Source organism: Silurus aristotelis, assembly GCF_946808225.1.
Source record: "Silurus aristotelis genome assembly, chromosome: 6".
NCBI classification, from domain to species: Eukaryota; Metazoa; Chordata; class Actinopteri; order Siluriformes; family Siluridae; genus Silurus; species Silurus aristotelis.
The window spans coordinates 31,438,707-31,458,471 of record NC_139579.1 but is presented as its reverse complement, the minus strand read 5'-3'; the positions used below and the strand labels follow the sequence as shown (position 1 = coordinate 31,458,471).

Sequence of the window (19,765 nt, the reverse complement as noted above, 5' to 3'; positions counted from 1 at the left end):
CACCGTGTTTGTCCCTTATTGATGACGCCACTGAAATAAAAAATGGCGCTGTCCTGTAACAGTCACGCCGTGATTCGTTTTGATCACATTCAGCCTCTAGATGGTTTCTCTGGCCGTGTTTGACTTCCAATGAATGAATGAATGACAAATATTTCATAACTGGTAGAAACACCAGGAAGTTTATCGGATGCCTCTATTTGCTGGGTTGTGTTTTAATTTGGGTTCCTCAGTTAAAATGACATCAGGGCTGGCCAGAGTGTCTGCAGCATGCTCCATAAGACATAAGATCAACCCGAGGAACCTCAGAATCTCTTCATTAGTTTGCACTAAGTGGTTTTGGACAGGTCCAAAAAGCCCAGATGGTGGAGATGATGAGAGTTCAGGAGAACCAGTTCCAACGCTTCCTCCATTCTCAAGGAGAGCCTTTCCATTTGGGAGGCGACCTTTGTCACCTTTAGAGAGGGTGAGTCAGATGGTACCAGAGGAATTGTTAAACAAGGAGGTCTGGGAACTCAGACGGAATAGCCCAGTGCATGAAAGTGAAGATAGCAAGGCTCCAGAGAAGCTCATGGAGGATTCAGATGTTGAACAACCTGGAGATGGCAATCAAATGACACATGCTCATGTTCTACCCGGGGAGCGTGCAGTGTGTTTTGGAGAAGTCCTGCTCGCAGAGTACCGCCGCAAACGAAGGCTGGAGTTGCAGAAGATGTTCCAGCTGGAGAAAGGATCGAAGCTGGGGAGCAACGTTGGCTTTATTGCTCATGATGCTGTCCAGGGCTGCCGGGCCGGTACGGTTCTGCGCACCAGCTTGGGGCTCCCAATGCTCATCCGCAGACCCAGTCTTGAAGAGTTCACACTCTTTATGAAACGAGGACCTGCTATTGCTTATCCAAAAGTAAGCATTTATACTTCAACACAAAATCAGGGAATTATTTTTTATTTTTTGCGACTGGTTGCAAGAAATCCACAGACGCTTTCAGATCTTATCACGCATCTTATTTAAAAACACGTCCAGGTATCCTGTCATGCTTCATACACACGCAACTGGTAACAAAAAACAGGTCAGATTTTGACATTGTTACACATTTTCATTAGTAACTGAGTAGATTAGATCTGAGTTTCGCCCCCTAGTGGTCAAACCAATGTTTTTTTTTTATTTAGAATACAAATAATTAATTAAATAAATTAATAAATTAATAAATGTTTACTTAAATTTTGTTGGTTCTTGAAATTTTATTTACAATTAGGCCATTTAGTAGACACTCACATTATCCGGAGAACTTACAAAGTTGTTTTGAAGTTTCCTTAGAGACAATAGTTCATTGGACACAGACTGAGGGATCAGTGGTACAGGATGAGGGGATCAGTAGAGGATGGAGGGATCAGTGGAGAAGTGGCATGGGATGGAGGAATTAGTGGTAGAGGATGGAGAGATCAGTGGAGTAGTGGTACAGGATGGAGGGATCAGTGGAGAAGTGGTAGGGGTTGGAGGGTTCAGTGGAGAAGTGGTAGAGGATGGAGGGATCAGTGGTAGAGGATGGAGGGATCAGTGGAGAAGTGGTAAGGGATGGAGGGATCAGTGGAGAAGTGGTAGAGGATGGAGGGATCAGTGGTAGAGGATGGAGGGATCAGTGGAGAAGTGGTAGGGGATGGAGGGTTCAGTGGAGAAGTGGTAGAGGATGGAGGGATCAGTGGTAGAGGATGGAGGGATCAGTGGAGAAGTGGTAAGGGATGGAGGGATCAGTGGAGAAGTGGTAGAGGATGGAGGGATCAGTGGTAGAGGATGGAGGGATCAGTGGAGAAGTGGTAGGGGATGGAGGGTTCAGTGGAGAAGTGGTAGAGGATGGAGGGATCAGTGGTAGAGGATGGAGGGATCAGTGGAGAAGTGGTGGGGGATGAAGGGCTCACTGGTTCTCTGCATCACCTTGGTCAGTGTGATCCGATTCGCCTAAATGAATCGACTCGTTTTGCAAACGACTCACAAGTCATTCGCTGTGGTCGTGTCTCTGCAGGACGTCAGCGCCATGCTGATGATGATGGACGTGAATGAAGGAGACTGTGTGCTGGAGTCGGGGTCTGGATCCGGCGCCATGAGCCTTTTCCTGTCCCGAGCAGGTACTTTCTTTCTGTTTATTTACTGTAAATGGATCTCGGGTTTTTGCCAGACTAGGATAAAATTAAAGGGGGGGGGGGGGGTATGGGGTGCGATAATCTAGAGATTTGGATAAAATCTATTTGACATCAACCATCGACAAAAAGACAAACGGCGAAGCTGGAGGGTGTTGAAGGAGGAGTTGAAGATGCTGCGATTTTAAACGATTTTATTAAGGAATCAAAGCTAATTATTTGGAAGCCTGAGGTTTACACCAGAATGTAAATGGTTCAAATGATAATTGTATTGGTGACATGCAGAAGTGTACGCGATTACGCCATCTAGTGAAACGCTTTTATTACGATGGATAAAATTAGAAGAAAAAAAAAACAATAAAACAAAAAAAACCACAAAAATACATATAAATAAAATATGCAGTAGATACAAATACACAATATAAGCAGGTTTGTGGACACCTGACCGTAAGATGTATGTAAAGTATGTAAATGTGATGAAGTTGAGAAGGGGAGGAGGTGAGGAGGTTCATGGGGTGCAGTCAGCATTCACATTCAACCCAAAGATGTTCAATAGGATTTATAGCAGGAGATCTTCCACTCCAACCCATCTAAAGCAGATCTTCATGGAGATGGACTTGTGCACAGGGACATTGTCCTCATGGAACAGGTTTTGGGTCTCCTAGTTTAAGTAAAGGGAAAACTTATGCTGCTGCATCCATGCTACGTCTGATACGATTGTTCGTCTTCAACTGATTGGAAAGGATTTGGGGAAGAACCACAAAAAGTCTGGTGTCCAAATACTTTGTGTGTGTCCTCAGTGGGCTCCAGAGGAAGCGTTCTGAGTGTGGAAGTTCGAGCAGATCACCACCGACGTGCTGTGTTGAACTATGAGCGCTGGCGTTCATCCTGGAGGCTGCGCAGTGGGAACGAGTGGCCTGAAAACGTCCACTTTCACCTCGGAGATCTCATAAACTCCGCCCCCTTGTTTAACGGGCGGAGCTTCAATTCCGTAAGATGTCCAAACACTTTGATTACGCAATTTTTCTAGAGTAAGGAACGAAACACAGTGTGTGGTATCACATTCTTCCTCTTACACTTCAGCACAATGTCATATTTATTATTATTTTTGTTTTATCCATTTAGAGTTACATTTGATGTCTGTGAACCAAGTAGCGTTCAGTCGTTCATGAACGAGTCTTTAATGCGACTCAGAAGAACGAGTCGTCTCAAAGAGTGATTCGTTCATTTTCTACTGGACGCGCACCAGCAAAGCGTCGCAAAAATGCGAAACAGAATCAAGCAGTTCATCTCTCGACTCTTCTAGTCTGAGTCATTCGTTCTTTATGGTCACTTGACTCCCGTAGACGCTATTGATGGAGATGATCTGATCTTTCCATCACTAGAACCAAGTAGTTCCTGTTCTCACATCTGCTGTAGCAGCTATAAGCAGTGGTTTTTAACCTGCTGTTACAAAATGTTGACCCTGGAGACGCCTTCGTTCTTCTATATTAAATAATCTTACACAAAAACATCAACGATTAATTTACTCATTTTAAACTTTTTACTTTTGAAACCAGAATGAGAGCATTAACACAAAAAAAAGGTCAAAATCCACATTTTATGACCAATAAGAACTGAACACTGAAATATAATAAAACGTTAAGAAATGAGCTACACCTCGAAAAACCATCTGATCATTAGTTTAATATGTCAGAATTCAGTTTGTTCTGGTGTGTGTGTTTCAGGTGGCTCTGGATATGGTTAACCCTCATTTGACTTTACCTACAATCACCCCATATCTCCATACAGGAGGTGTGTGTGCCATCTATCTGGCCAAGTAAGTCTCTCTCGCTCTCTCTCTCTCTCTCTCTCTCTCTCTCTCTCACACACACACACACACACACACACACACACACACACACACACACACACACACACTTACTTCAATGCCACCTCCCCTAATGAATTAAATTTGACCAAAGGTGACCAATGGACTTTGTCCCAAAGTAGTTTTACAGAAATAAATACATAATCAGTATAATTTATAAGTTCTATAAATCAGTAATATAATCCCTGCTCAGTGGCAAGAAAAAGCTTCCTGAGATGGTATGAGGAAGAAACCTTGAAATTTTGCAAATTTATTAAATTTTTACATAAGTATAAAATCTTTTGCTCAACACTTTGTTGAAGCACCAATCACAGCCGCAAGTCTTTTTGAGTTTAATGCTAGACACTTGACACCTATTTTTTAGGCAGTTTTTCCCATTCTTCTTTGAAGAACCTCTACAAGCTCCATCAGGTTGGATGGGGAGCGTCGGTGCACAGTGGTGGATGAAGTACACAAAGCATGTAGTTGAGTTAAAGTAGAGAAACTCTGTAAAATGTGACTCCAGTAAAACTAAATGTCCCTTCAAACTTTCACTTGAATAAAAGTACAAAAGTTTTTGCCTTCAAATCTACTTAAGTATCGAAATCACTATGATTTTATTATAACTATAATGTTCCTGTTATCGTTTTTATCACAAGATTCTTTACTTAATCACCAGTTTATGTGAAAAGACTTGAATGTGACTCTCAGCACACTGATCTATTAATAGAATGATATTAATGACTCAAACACTGACTGATTTCTATTACAATCATCATGAGCACAAAACCTTTTCAACTACCGTATTTTCCGGACTATAAGCCGCTACTTTTTCCCCACGTTTTGAACCCCGCGGCTTAAACAACGAAGCGGCTTATTTATGGATTTTTTCTGGGTTTTCCCCGGTTTCATAAACATCAAGCCAAAAAACGGAACCCCATAACATTAGACCAATGAAATTGAAATTTCCGAACGAATGAAAATGAAATTTCCGAACGGAAACGAAAAAACTTCTCCCACCTGTGTTCTGAGCTGCACGGCATCGGGAGAAAAAAGTTTTTTTTAAAACGCACGACAATGCCAAAAGAAAAGTTCGGGTTAGTCAAAGAAACTTAGAAATGAGCATCAGAAAATAATAAGGACATATTCCTCGGTCTTAAACACACGCAGTAATAGCGGAAAAATGCTGTGCCGGTCTTTTCCCAAAATACCGCTCTGCTCCTAAAGGAAGCGCAACATATTTTACCCTGTGTGTAACGTGTCTTTCATTAAAGCCTGTGTAAAGTTCATTAGTTTCACCTGTAGACACCTGCGGCTTATAGACAGGTGCGGCTTATTTATGTTCAAAATAAAAATCTTTGTAAAATTCAGTGGGTACGGCTTATATTTGGGTGCGCTTAATAGTCTGGAAATTACGGTACTTAAAAAAAAGAAAAAGAAAAATGCATAAATAGGGAGTCTGGAGTTTCTTTATAATTGATTCCCCTCTAAATGTTCTGCTTGTTGCTGAACTGTATGTTGGAGATCAGTAGATACACCAAGCTCCAATCAAAACACGTGTAAAACAGAGCGTGCGCTCGACTCTGATTGGTGACTTGCTGCGTTTGACCATTTTTGTCCACTCGTAAATAAAAAGGAACAGTGTCAGGATGTGTTACTCTAAATGAGGCACATCCAGAACTAACAAAGGAACCAGATCCCTCAGGAGCATGTTGAACTTGAGTTCAGTGAAACCTTTAGTACAATGAGAAACAATCCCAGTCAATGCCTGAAACAGCTACTCAGTGAGTTCTAATGAAAGACATGAAGACCTTAAACACTACTGCAATCACAAGCCGGTTGTTCCTCGCCTCCGACAGCATCACGCAGATCATCGACTTGATGGAGGGACTGCGATGTTCTGCGCTCCCTCTGGTGTGTGAACGCATCTTCGAGGTGCAGTACCGGGATTGGCTTCTTGCGCCGTCGCTCAAAAAAGACGGCTCTTTCAACCAGCGCAAGAACTCTTCAGACGAAAAAGCGACAGAGAGAGAGAACGACGATTCGAGTGACAAAGCGAAAGGTAAGACTTATCTAGAGTCTGCTTTCAAAATATTCCTCGTGTTAAGCAGTTATTGGTGTGTGGACATCATTCTAACATTCGGTGATTATGTTCCATTTGTGTGTGATAGAAGGACAAGACAGTCCAGCACACTTCCCGTTTGGGAGCGTTCCATACATCGCTCGTCCACATCCCGAGCAGAACGGACACACAGGTGAACACCTTGTTAGCTTCCAGTCTAGTGTGATCTGCTAAAGTTCCTGATGGTGTCTGTTCTTCCACTATCCCCAAAGAACAATTCTCCAGTTTACAACCATCTAAATAATACATTTACTGACCAGTAGGATCCACTCTGGAAATATGATCTTTTGCAAAAGCCTTAGATCTAGTATCCTCTGGTACTGGAGTTCCTTAACCACTGGGATCTTCTGCAGAACATTTTTGCCCAATCTTTATTGATCCATTATGAAGCACTGCAAAATATTTTTTTCATATGCAGCATAATGTACAGCAAAGATCTGAGTTTCTCATCAATTACAAACGATAATGAAAGATTCCGATCCAGGAGGATCTACTACAGAAGTTTATTTTATTTGATGTGATCCAGAATTTCCCCAGAGTGATCAGATTCCAATACGATCCACTGTAGATGTTTCCAGAGTGATAAGATCCACAGTGTGATACACTGCAGAATTTTCCAGAGTGATAGGATCCACGGTGTGATCCACTGCAGAATTTTCCAGAGTGATAGGATCCACGGTGTGATCCACTGCAGAATTTTCCAGAGTGACGGAATTCACAATGTGATCCACTGCAGACATTTCTAGACTGATGGGATCCCCAATGTAACCCACAGCAGATGTTTTTAGATCAATGGGATCCACAGTGTGATCCATTGCACAATTTCTAGATCGATGGGATCCAGTGTGATCCACTGCAGAGTGATGGAATCCACACTGCAGGGGTGCAATTTTTTTAAAACCACAAAAAATAAATCTAATGCGATGTTGCATGATGTTTGCTGCAGAAGTTCCAAACGTGATAGGATAAATTCCAGAAATTTCCAGTGCAAAATGATTCCTCGCAGAAGTTTGCAACATGATGTGATCCAGTGCTGATCATATGGACATGCCTTCCAATGTGAATCATTCTGTGGAAACTTCTGTTTAGTTCAATCTAATCCATTTCAAAGGTTTTTAATCCAGTGTAATCCAGTGGTGACAGTTCTAATGAATTTTCATGTTAAATATCCAGATAGCTCTTTCATAATTTCAACACAATTAAGAAACTTAAGCAGTGGGTCACACTGCATTATAGACTTGTGCAGTGGATCCCAAATTAAGCAACTTGTGCAGTGGATCCCACACTGGAAACGTCTGCAGTGGATTACATCGGAAAGTCTTCAGTTCCATTCAGTGTAATCCCATTCCAAAGTTTTTTTAACCGAGTAATCGACTGGTGACAGTTCTAGTGAATTCTCATGCGAAATATCCAGAACATACATCAAGACCCAGAGAAAACCTGTGCAGTGGATCACATTGCATTATAGACTTGTTCTGTGGATCGAATAGCATTAGAAACTTGTGCAGTGGATCATTGTGGATCCAGTCACACTGGAAATCCTCTGCAGTTCAGTTTAGTGTAATCCCCTTTCAAGTTTTTAATCCAGAGTAATCCATTGGTTTTAGAGAACTCTCATGCATAATGATCGTGTAGAGCACTGGGGAAGTTTCTGGTACAGTGTAATCCATAATCCAAAATATATTTTTCATTCTTTTTTTTTTCTCTCCTTCCAGCATTCCTTGTGAAATTGAGGAAAATATCCAGATAGTTCTTTTCTAACTTCAGCACCCACCAAGACCCCAAGGAGAAGCATTTGCAAACGATGGTTATTGCCCTCTTCTTTTTTGTTTTTCCCTTTCTTCTTTTTAAATAAAATATATCATAGAAACCACATTGTCCTGATTTGAGTTTGAGACAGTGAGAATATTCTGATATTATATTCATTCAGTGAAGAAAAAAAGAATCACGATAAACCCATAAATGTATATATTTCATTGATATTTATTTATGCTGAAACGCAATGCAGTAATATTTCATAGACGATCCTTAAATAACAAATGATTTCCGTGCTGTACAGAAGAGCAGCAGAGTATTTAATAAATAACTATTGAAATGAAAGACGTGTGACAAGATGAAAAGTGCATGTGAACAGTTAAATAAATACATAAGCCTTTGTACATGAACACGCGTCGTTCTCACATTGGTCAGATTTCTAGGTAGCGGATGACGTGTTACTGGTTGCAATGAGATTCTAGTCCTTGTTGATCCAGTCTATGGAATCGTCATGGCTGGACTTGCTGTGCACATCACTTTCTGTTCGTGAAATGTATATAATAAAATATTTATTGATGGGGTGAGATAAATAAAGGAGTTTTTTAATCACATTGTTACCATGTACCTGTCTGGCCTGTTAGAACGAAATGTAAACAAAAATGGGTAAAGATTACACACACACAGTATCTCACAAAAGTGAGTGCACCCCTCACATTTCAGCAACTATTTTATTATATGTTCTCAATGGACAATACTATAGAAATAAAACCTGGATATATTTTAGTCAATGTGTAGTTTGTAGCAGTCCAGATTTACTGTCCTCTAGAAAATAACAACTCACAGCCTTTGTGTTAATAACTGGCAACAAAAGTGAGTACACCCTCAGTGAACGTGTCAAAACTGTGACCAAAGTGTCCATATTGTGTGTAAACACATCGTTATCCAGCACTGCTTTAATCCTCCTGGGTGTGGAATTCACCAGAGCTGCACAGGTTGTTGCTGGGATCCTCTTCCACTCCTCCAGAATGACATCACGGAGCTGCTGGATGTTAAACACATGATGCTTCTCCACCTTCCGCTAGAATTAAGGTCTGGAGATATACTTGGCCACTCAATCACCTTCACCTTTAGTTGTCATCTTGGTGGTGTGTTTGGAGTCATTATTATGTTCAGACCAGTTTCTGAAGGATGAGCATCATGTTCTGCTTCAGAATGTCACAGTACGTGTTGGAATCCATGTTTCCCCTCAATAAACCACAGCTCCCCCGTATAAGCTGTTATTATTATGAAGTTATTTTCAGAGGACAGTAAATCTGGACTGATATACAACCTGCACATTGACTAAAATATATCAACGTTTCATTTCTATAATACTGTCCATTGAGAAGATAAATAAAATTTAATAAATGAAAAAATTTAATTCAATTAAGTTTACATCTGTTAGACACAATTTGTATAATACAGACGTGTGTGTGTGTGCGCGTGTGTGTGCGCACCGAATCAAAAGGCTTGTAGCGAAAACGTTTAGTACAAATATATTACTGCATGCTCTGTCTCACCTGCTGGGCTGTGTGTGCAGTAACAGGAAGCTAACTTCTGGGTTTTGGGTGTTTCCTGGAGACTCAGGCTGAGTTTAAGTGAAAGAGGTGACGGGGAGAGGCGGGAGACTTTGGCACACAGAGCGCAGGGCTCGGGAGAGGCAGCTGGGCCTCGTGGGATCTGTACCTCCTCCCTGTCCTGGTACTGCCGCTGAGCCCCGCTGTGGTGAGCCGCTCGCTCTCGTTGCCAAATGAAATGAGACGGAGCGATGGCCATCACCTGATCACACACGTTATGCATACAATATAGAAATGTGAGACATACAACAGTATGGTATAATGAATCTGTGTTCTATTTTGTGTTAGAAACACACCAGATATTCTGTATTAGAGGTCAACTGGATTTTACCGACACCTATATCTAGGTTGGATTGTACCCAATTAATTAATAGAATTATAATTAATAAATTATAAATAATATATCGTGCTCTCTGTGCAGCTCGAAGTCTGACGTGTTAAAACAAACAGCACGTGCTATCAGTGATTCGCCTCTAGAGGCCGCTCTTGTAATGACAGCCGACCAGATCCAGAAAAAACTTCTTGGCTTTTAAAATGGAAAACCAGAAAAGGGGAGAAAGAGATTTACTACAGATGTCTAGATAATATGTGGTGGTTTAACGTGTCTCAGAAGATTTGGATTACTACCTCCTCACAGCATCGGCGGCTGACCGCAGCTCGGTACTCGATGCGAGCCCACAGCTTGTCCCTTTGCTTCAGGAAACGAGGGAACTGCTTCCTCCAGCTTTTACCCAAAGCCCAAGGAAAGATCTCATATTTTGCCTCCTCCTCGTCCTCCTCCATGGTGTTCGCAAGGTATCTATCACGAGTGATACAGTCAGGGTTATTATCAGTCAGAAGTTCAGGTTTATATAAATTTGTTGCATAGAAACAAAAGCAACATGCATGTGTCTCAAAAACCTCATAAAAGACTAGGTGTTATTTGGTTTATTGGTTTATTAACAAAAAAACCAAATACTTATGGCTACGTGTTGAAATAATCAAAATGTTTTAAAAGTATTGGAATTCACAGGTTTGTTCGATCGAAGGCAAATCCTGGCTGCAGTTCAAATCCTAACCACAAGATGTCACCCGTGCACACCATGTTAAAAGTGGGTGAAAAAATGCTAAATATCACATTAGATGTTTATAAAAAAAAAAAAAAGTTTATGAAGCAATAATCAATAATTGTTTAAAAATAAAACGTTCGTTATTAAATGAAAAAAAATCTTTTTTTTTGCTGTTTTAATGAAATGGACTTACAGAGCGATAAAGAAGTTCATCCTGCTGTGCTCGCTGATGCTGAAACTCGCCCTCTTGAAGTAGACGAAGGTCATGGCGAGCAAATACTAAAATAAATAAATAAATAAAAATGATTGGATTTCAAAGAAAAAATAAACAAGTTTATATATATATATATATATATATATATATACACAGTGAGGAAAATAAGTATTTGAACACCCTGCTATTTTGCAAGTTCTCCCACTTAGAAATCAGGGAGGGGTCTGAAAATGTCATCGTAGGTGCATGTCCACTGTGAGAGACATAATCTAAAAAAAAAAAAAAAAAAAATCCAGAAATCACAATGTATGATTTTTAAACTATTTATTTGTATGATACAGCTGCAAATAAGTATTTGAACACATGTCTATCAGCTAGAATTCTGACCCTCAAAGACCTGTTAGTCTGCCTTTAAAATGTCCACCTACACTACATTTATTATCCTAAATTAGATGCACCTGTTTGAGGTCGTTAGCTGCATAAAGACACCTGTCCACCCCATACAATCAGTAAGAATCCAACTACTAACATGGCCAAGACCAAAGAGCTGTCCAAAGACACTAGAGACAAAATTGTCCACCTCCACAAGGCTGGAAAGGGCTACGGGGAAATTGCCAAGCAGCTTGGTGAAAAAAGGTCCACTGTTGGAGCAATCCTTAGAAAATGGAAGAAGCTAAACATGACTGTCAATCTCCCTCGGACTGGGGCTCCATGCAAGATCTCACCTCGTGGGGTCTCAATGATCCTAAGGAAGGTGAGAAATCAGCCCAGGACTACACGGGAGGAGCTGGTCAATGACTTGAAAAGAGCTGGGACCACCGTTTCCAAGGTTACTGTTAGTAATACACTAAGACGTCATGGTTTGAAATCATGCATGGCACGGAAGATTCCCCTGCTTAAACCAGCACATGTCCAGGCATGTCTTAAGTTTGCCAATGACCATTTGGATGATCCAGAGGAGTCATGGGAGAAAGTCATGTGGTCAGATGAGACCAAAATAGAACTTTTGGGTCATAATTCCACTAAACGTGTTTGGAGGAAGAAGAATGATGAGTACCATCCCAAGAACACCATCCCTACTGTGAAGCATGGGGGTGGTAGCATCATGCTTTGGGGGTGTTTTTCTGTACATGGGACAGGGCGACTGCACTGCATTAAGGAGAGGATGACCGGGGCCATGTATTGCGAGATTTTGGGGGAACAACCTCCTTTCCTCAGTTAGAGCATTGAAGATGGGTCGAGGCTGGGTCTTCAAACATGACAATGACCCGAAGCACACAGCCAGGATAACCAAGGAGTGGCTCTGTAAGAAGCATATCAAGGTTCTGGCGTGGCCTAGCCAGTCTCCAGACCTAAACCCAATAGAGAATCTTTGGAGGGAGCTCAAACTCCGTGTTTCTCAGCGACAGGCCAGAAACCTGACTGATCTAGAGAAGATCTGTGTGGAGGAGTGGGCCAAAATCCCTCCTGCAGTGTGTGCAAACCTGGTGAAAAACTACAGGAAACGTTTGACCTCTGTAATTGCAAACAAATGCTACTGTACCAAATATTAACATTGACTTTCTCAGGTGTTCAAATACTTATTTGCAGCTGTATCATACAAATAAATAGTTAAAAAATCATACATTGTGATTTCTGGATTTTTTTTTTTTAGATTATGTCTCTCACAGTGGACATGCACCTACGATGACAATTTCAGACCCCTCCATGATTTCTAAGTGGGAGAACTTGCAAAATAGCAGGGTGTTCAAATACTTATTTTCCTCACTGTATGTATGTATATATATATATATATATATATATATATATATATATATATATATATATATATATATATATATATATATATATATATATATAAAAACAATATTGAGATTAATTAATGAATACTTAATTGAATTTTTGGGCTTTTTTTTTTTTACCTTATCAGTGATTTTGCAACAGCAGTCCATCCACAAAAAATCCTGGATGAGATCATCATCTGATCAACCGAAACAAAATGATCACAATAAGAAACGGACCCAGATTTTGCTATAACGCTCTAAACCCTACTTAACAATAAATGTGAACGCTGACTGCACCCCAGGAACCTCAATTATGGTCAATATTTCAGATCCAATTCCAACCCGTTTCGGTATTGGAGCATTAAATCGGACCAAATCCTTTTCTAATTTGTTTTGCTCGTACCGAACTGATACCATTTCTGGGTATTGGATCAGTGTTATTGGATCTTTTTAGGTCTATTTGACTCTTTGTATTGTGATTGATTCAGTATAAAAGATGTATTTAATTTAAATACATTTAAAAAAGATCAATGACCGTTTGATGATTTGACCTGGCATGATCCCTTCCTCCTCACCGAACAGTCTGAAGTAGGCGGACATTTCCTGGCGCTGGACGACCAAAGTCGGACCCCATGGCTGTTTGCTCAAACAGGAGAGCTGACCTCGAGGGTGATTCGTGCCGTTGTTCTGGCTCTTTCCCGGTGGTCCTCTGGGACCCTGAAGGTTCGGACGCTTCACCCGAAGTCCCCGTCTGAGCTGAAGACTGTGAGCTGCCGCCGATCCGATTCGCAACGTGATGGCTGGTGGAGTCTCAGCACGGTTTAGCTGCTTCATCATGCTCTTACAGCCTGAGAATGATGGGTATGATCACAAGTTCAACCAAATATACACAACATAACCAAAAGTATTTGGGCACACGGCCTTCATTTGAACAACAAAACCCAAAATCTGTTCCAGGAGAACAATTCACAAAACCAGCTCCTTGAAGACATGTTTTATATGTTGTTGGAGTGAAAGATCGGCTGCTATAAAGTTCTCAACTCAACCCTATTGAACACCTTTGGGATGGATGTGAATGCTGACTGCAACCGAAGAACCTCCTCACCTTCTCACCTACATCAGTACTTTACTAACACCATTGTGGCTGGATGAATCTCCACAAATCTCCATAAATGATCTGCTATAAAGTACACAAGTCTCAAGTACACTCCGACGTCCACTGGAGGTTATTATAACAGTACATGAGAAGCTAAATGTGAAATAGGAAGCAACGTCTCCAATCTTTCCCTGTAGAAATTCCAATCTGGATCGAGGGATTTAAAAAAAAAAAAATGTTTTGTACTCGAAATCAGAATCAGAAGTTTGAGTATTAAAATACTGCAGAACCTAAAAACAATGATACACAACTTTTACAAGACCAACACTATATGTACCTTCCTCAAGGACTAGTTTTACTTAATAAATTATATACGTACTTTTTGGTACGACAGCATGAAAGGAAATTATGGAAACATTTCTGGAAAGTTTCCATAAGAGAAAAAAAAAAAAAAAACATGAAATGAGTACATAAATTAATACTGTTTGTATGAGACAAAGTAAAAACACTAGAGAAACATTTCTGGAAGGTTAAAAACAAACAAACAAACAAACAAAAAAACCCACGTCCAATCATAAAAGATCGTACATTATAATAAAAACCTGTTCGGCTTGATTTCATTAAAAAAAACGTTAAAGAAATGCTTTCCGAGGCTTCGTTTGTATTTACGAATACATAAATAAAATAAATACCATTTGGTATGAGATAATAAACGGACGTTAGAAAAACGTTCTCAGGTTAGTTTGAGTTCTATTTTACGAAAAGAAATCACGAGACAATAAAGAAACGTGGTGAAAACGTTGCTTGAACGTTATGATATTTATTATTATTTGGCATGAGACCATGTACAATGTTACAGAAAGTTTGAGTTTATATATTAAGAAAAATACATGAGACCATCTAAGAATCTGGAACTTCCAAGTTGTAATGTTGAAGTTTCCAAATAGAAGTGAACACAAAACAAGCAAATTATGGTGAAAGATTTGTGTCATAATTTTCTATAATTATTGTCCAAAATTGTTAAATTCCCAGGTTTCTTAACTTCATAAACCAAACTAGAACATCAGGAAGTTTAAAAGAGAAACTTAATAATGTTGGGGGAATGTTCATAATAATATTCTTACCTATAAACAAACAAACAAATAAATAAATAATAATAAAAATAACCCTTCACATTAATTAGCAAGCACGAGCCCATTAGTGTTTATTAGTTTTTACCTCATTAACTCATTAAACCATGTTCATAAGTTATGCAAAACATGATTAGGTGCATTTATATCACCGATATCTCGTTATATATTCGAGTTAAATGATATCAAATCGAATAAATGATAGTATTTTAAATGGCGAAGTCACACAGAGTCGGATGCTAATCAACCTCTCAGCTAGCAGAGGATTAATAGTTAGCTAGCGAGCTGTCAAAAGGTCAAATAAATCGTCGAAATGAGCGGGAAAATTTCTCACACAGCGACAAAATTTACACAAAGGAAAGGATATTTGAACATTTACACAAATTATTTTATCGAGACGATTTTTATGAACTAAATAAATATTTTTTATTAGTTAATTTTACTCACTTTTGGAACCATGCAGCAGTGAGAACGGCGACTAGTGGCGCGTGCACAACTGCCCGCCCACCCTGAGACTCACTTTAATGAATCGACCCACTTTAATGAATCGACTCACTTTAAAGAATCGACTCACTTTTATGAATATTTCAATATTTACACGACATTTTTTTATCGAGTGGATTTTTATTAACTAAATTATTAATATTTTTAATACTTAATTTTACTGAGGACGGCGACTAGGGGCGCGTGCATCCCTGCCCGCCCACCCTGAGACTCACTTTAATGAATCGACTCACTTTAATAAATCGACTCTTTCGAATAAATCAAATTGAACGAATCGGGTAAAGTTTCGATTCTTTTGGCACTTTCGCTTCACTTCCATACAGAAAACAGAAGTTTTTGGAAAAATTGGATGGGAAAAAAAGCCTATTTGGGCATGAAACCATGAAATAATATTATGGAAATGTTCCCAGAATGTTTATATTAAATAATTATATATATATATATAAAACATATATAACTATAAACAAAGAACTATAGACTATATAAAGATTTGAACATTTACAGGACATTTTCCTATCGAGTGGATTTTTATTAACTAAATTATTACTATTTTTTTATACTTAATTTTGCTCACTTTTGGAACCGTGCAGCGGTGAGGACGGAGACTAGGGGCGCGTGCACACCTGCCCGCCCACCCTATGACTCACTTTAATGAATCGACTCTTTCGAATAAATCAAATTGAATGAATCGGGTAAAGTTTAGATTCTTTTGGCACTCCCACAGAGAGATAAGGGAAAATTTGGGAAAAATAGAAAAAAAATTTCTATTTGGGTATGAAACCCTGAAATAATATTATGAAAATGTTCAAGAAATCCTGAAACTGTGTAGCATCATACTGACAACATGAATTAACATTTTGCTGATCTTGTTTGTAAACAATGACAAAAGGACTTTTCATTCTGATGGGAATGAGATGTTCACTGACACAAATACTTACTTTTAAGAGATGAACTGAGGATTTTGAGAAAAGTTCAGGTTTGTTGTGTTGTGCTGTTTGAACAACTTGATTTGAGAAATGGTTTGCAAATATTAGGGATAATTCGAGAAACGCTCCAAAGCAACTGAGAAAAACTGTAAGAATTAATACCTATTATCATAAGACCATAAAAGAGTGTTATGGAAATGTTCTACTGTAAAGTTTTAAACAACATAGTTGTTGTAGGAAGTAGGTTTCAGGCTCAGATCTGACTTCCTGATCCAAATGTAACGTTAGAAGTAGGTAAAAAAAAGGGAGATTAAATAGTAACATTAGTGGAATAACAATATTATTCATATAAATTAACAGACAAATAAATACTTTTTACAAAGTCAAAAAATCTTTATGTTTAAACTTATTATATTATATTATATCTGACCCAATGAACTCTACTGACATTATATTATTACACAACACTGGCAGATACAATTATATCTCTTATATAATGAGGTCACTTTGTTATGCATTTTATTTATAAATGTTATTATTATTATTTTTTACATTTACAAAATCATGCTGCAAAAACGTATTCAACGCTTTTCTATACTTTAAACCTAAATAAAATATGTAAATAATAACCTTTTTTTTTCATTATTTTGCAATGACTCCATGCGTTTCTGTTGCACGATTATTTTCACAATAATTGATCTGCGTCTAAAGACAGCGATAAAGATTTTCTTTCATTCTGTAGAATTATAGCTTTTCTTTTGTCTGATTAAAAGCTATATATCTGGTCAAAAGTATTAGGACACCTGACTGACTGTTACCAGAAAGTTGGTAAAGACACAATTGGATTGAGATGCGATAGCATGAACATTCCCCTTCAGTTGAACTTGGAAAACCAAACCTTTTCCAGCATGACAGTGACCCTTTACACAACACCAGCTTCATGAAGATGTGCTTTACATGGGTTGGAGTTAAAGATCTTATAAAGCAGCAGGGGGTCTGCTATTAAGCTCTGACCCCAACTCTTTGGATTGATGGAACATCTTCCAAGAAGACACAGACACATTTATAAAAACTAGATGATCAAAAACAGATTTATTGATTTATTGCTGAATAAAAAATGTTAAGGTATGTTCAGTGCACAAAAGGTGACCATCAAGTTTGAGTGATAAAATCGGGTTTTTAACATAAGTGCATATTCACGCAACTTTCTCTCGCGTTCTTCGCGTGAAAAATCCAGCGAATGAGCAAAGCCTTGTACTTGTTTGCCTGCTGCTTGCAGGTTTTCCGGCTGTACTTAGATTTGCCACACAGAATCTTTATCTCCTGTCAGAAAGTAAACAAGAAAAAAACACCAACTCGGTCAAAAAGCCACGTCCTTCTTCACAGCACGATGCACTTAATTCAACATTTCATTTAACGTCAGTATTTATTACCTGATCGATCCTTTTTTTGACCAGAACCATCATCTTATAGACAGCAGTCTTACACAGGTTACAAAAAACATGCAAATTCTGCAACGAAAGAAGATTAGCAAAAAGATGTGGATGTTAAAAGTGAGCGCATGTGTTCAAATTATGGTTAGAAATCATAGTTTGAATGATATTTTTTTCTAAATTATGATTTAGTAAATTAGACATTAAAAATGGTTAAATGACCTGCGCTTGGACTTCATACTTGTCAGGGGGTATGGAGTTGGTCTTGTCCAGTGAATCAAGCAATCTTGATGAACGGTCACACGTAACAAGGACTGGTGGAAAAAAGGAAAAACGAAGAAAGGAAAGAAAGAAAGGAAAGAGATAAAAAAAAGAGCAAAGAAATAAACAAACAGAAAAAAGGAAGTACAAAGTAATATCTTTTCAATTCAGTTATTAGTATTATAATTAAAGTATCATGTAATATTTATGATTTTATTTGAGTACATATAATAACCTAAACAATTGTCTTTGTTTTATACAAAACCAGGAGACAAATAGGCTTAATAGGACAAAAAAAAAAACATTGTGTAGACAAATTAATTACAAAAATAAATAAATAAATAAATAAAGTAAATGAAAAAGTTAAAAATCTTACCTGAGAATGTTATAAGCAGAATGATATTTAATATAAGAAATGTCATGGTGATGGAGAAAGAAGAGTTCAGTTTTAGAGCATTTCCTTATCGAGCAACATCTACTGTTATATTACAAAAAGTTCCTCTTTTATATATACTGTATATATAACAACCCCCCTGCCTTTTTCTCCCAGTTCTCTCCATTCATTCTGTCCTATTTCCAGTCCATCCTAAACCTCTATATATTATGGCATGTAATATTTAAGAAACTATTCATAAGAGAATTTAATTGAAACTCCAAATATTTTGAATGCATTCAAAATATATTCAATGGATTCTGAATATATTTACTGAAACCTGACATCATCAAGACGCAGCCGCCATCTTGTACTTTAGGTAGAATAAGAAAAAAAAAAAAAATTATAATAATTATATATATAAATAAACAAATAATAATAAATGCACCTAAAGGAAATGCTTGTTTTTTTATTTGAAGGAATTTATCTCTTAAAGTTGTTGATTTCTGTATAATATTTCTATTAAAGTCCTTACAATAACAATATTGTGTTTTTGTGTGTGAGTGTGTGTGTGTGTCTCTGTGTACAGTATGTGTGTGTGTGTGTGTGTGACATACACACACACACACACACACACACACATACAGTAATCTGGAGTAGCCTAGACAAAACTTCCTTAAATGAAGTTTATTTTGTTAACAATTAAGAAAAAGATAAGAAATTACATACTCTGTACTTTATATACAAAAAAATGATGAAACAATTGTTAGGCATTAAAGCCATAGTATCTCTGCAAAGAAAGAAAGATAAAAAGGTCACGAATATCTTTTTCAATCTTTATTTATAAATTTTTTTGCATGAGTGTGACATTAAAAATATCAGAAATGCGTGTGTTGCTGGGTCAGAAGTGTTAAACGGAGTGACGAGTCCCAAACCACAGTGTCTAACAGAAACACAAGCTGTTCTCACTTAATATCCCACAAAACCATTGTTCCTATTGAGCTTCAAAATGTAGTGAAGCTCAAAGTCCAACATTATGCAGCCTTTTCATAAAAGTTGTATAAAATGGAAATAAAAACAGAATGCAATTATTTGCAAATCTCATAAATCCATATTAGATGGAAAATAGAAAACATAAATTTTTTAAACTAATAAATTGTACCATTTTAAGAAAAAAAAAGGTAATTTTAAGTTTGCTGGCTGCAACACGTCTCAAAAACGTTGGGACGGGCAAATAAAAGTCTGGAAAAAGTAAATGTTATTTACAAACCCGATTCCAAAAAAGTTGGGACACTGGACAAATTGTGAATAAAAAAGGAATGCAATAATTTACAAATATCATAAATTTATATTTTATTCACAATAGAATATAGAAACATATCAAATGTTGAAAATGAGACATCTTGAAATGTCATGCCAAATATTGGCTCATTTTGGATTTCATGAGAGCATCACATTCCAAAAAAGTTGGGACAGGTAGCAATAAGAGGCCGGTAAAAGTTAAATACATATTAAGTCCATAT

The 19,765-nt window shown here is 38.0% G+C and overlaps 2 protein-coding genes and 1 long non-coding RNA gene across 7 annotated transcripts; 1 reads left to right on the top strand and 2 right to left on the bottom strand.

Moving 5' to 3' along the window:
* Window positions 1-9: 9 nt before the first annotated feature.
* On the top strand, window positions 10-8,465 carry trmt61b (tRNA methyltransferase 61B). 2 transcript variants are annotated; one of them, XM_083544773.1, is made up of 7 exons: window positions 10-898; window positions 2,016-2,118; window positions 2,931-3,121; window positions 3,858-3,949; window positions 5,839-6,041; window positions 6,154-6,234; window positions 7,817-8,465. In XM_083544773.1, exons 1-7 carry the CDS (start codon window positions 188-190, stop codon window positions 7,849-7,851), a joined length of 1,416 nt encoding a protein of 471 aa, XP_083400899.1. In that variant the 5' UTR covers window positions 10-187; the 3' UTR covers window positions 7,852-8,465. The 2 variants fall into 2 exon arrangements, with proteins under 2 accessions (XP_083400899.1, XP_083400898.1); XM_083544772.1 differs by having other exon boundaries at window positions 11-898; window positions 6,151-6,234.
* Window positions 8,069-15,899, bottom strand: spdya (speedy/RINGO cell cycle regulator family member A). Of its 3 annotated transcripts, none has more exons than XM_083544870.1 (7): window positions 15,824-15,899; window positions 13,071-13,367; window positions 12,658-12,716; window positions 10,715-10,800; window positions 10,100-10,271; window positions 9,416-9,674; window positions 8,069-8,396 (listed from the first exon to the last, which is right to left on the bottom strand). In XM_083544870.1, exons 2-7 carry the CDS (start codon window positions 13,354-13,356, stop codon window positions 8,335-8,337), a joined length of 924 nt encoding a protein of 307 aa, XP_083400996.1. In that variant the 5' UTR covers window positions 13,357-13,367; window positions 15,824-15,899; the 3' UTR covers window positions 8,069-8,334. The 3 variants fall into 3 exon arrangements, with proteins under 3 accessions (XP_083400996.1, XP_083400995.1, XP_083400997.1); XM_083544869.1 differs by lacking the exon at window positions 15,824-15,899 and adding an exon at window positions 15,193-15,308; XM_083544871.1 differs by lacking the exon at window positions 15,824-15,899 and adding an exon at window positions 15,193-15,308 and having other exon boundaries at window positions 13,095-13,367.
* Window positions 15,900-16,751: 852 nt separating this feature from the next.
* Window positions 16,752-18,636, bottom strand: LOC310727743. 2 transcript variants are annotated; one of them, XR_014534082.1, is made up of 4 exons: window positions 18,246-18,636; window positions 17,831-17,922; window positions 17,609-17,686; window positions 16,752-17,498 (listed from the first exon to the last, which is right to left on the bottom strand). It is a non-coding gene; the product is annotated as an uncharacterized lncRNA (long non-coding RNA). The 2 variants fall into 2 exon arrangements; XR_014534083.1 differs by lacking the exon at window positions 18,246-18,636 and having other exon boundaries at window positions 17,831-18,182.
* Between the last annotated feature and the right edge of the window lie 1,129 nt (window positions 18,637-19,765).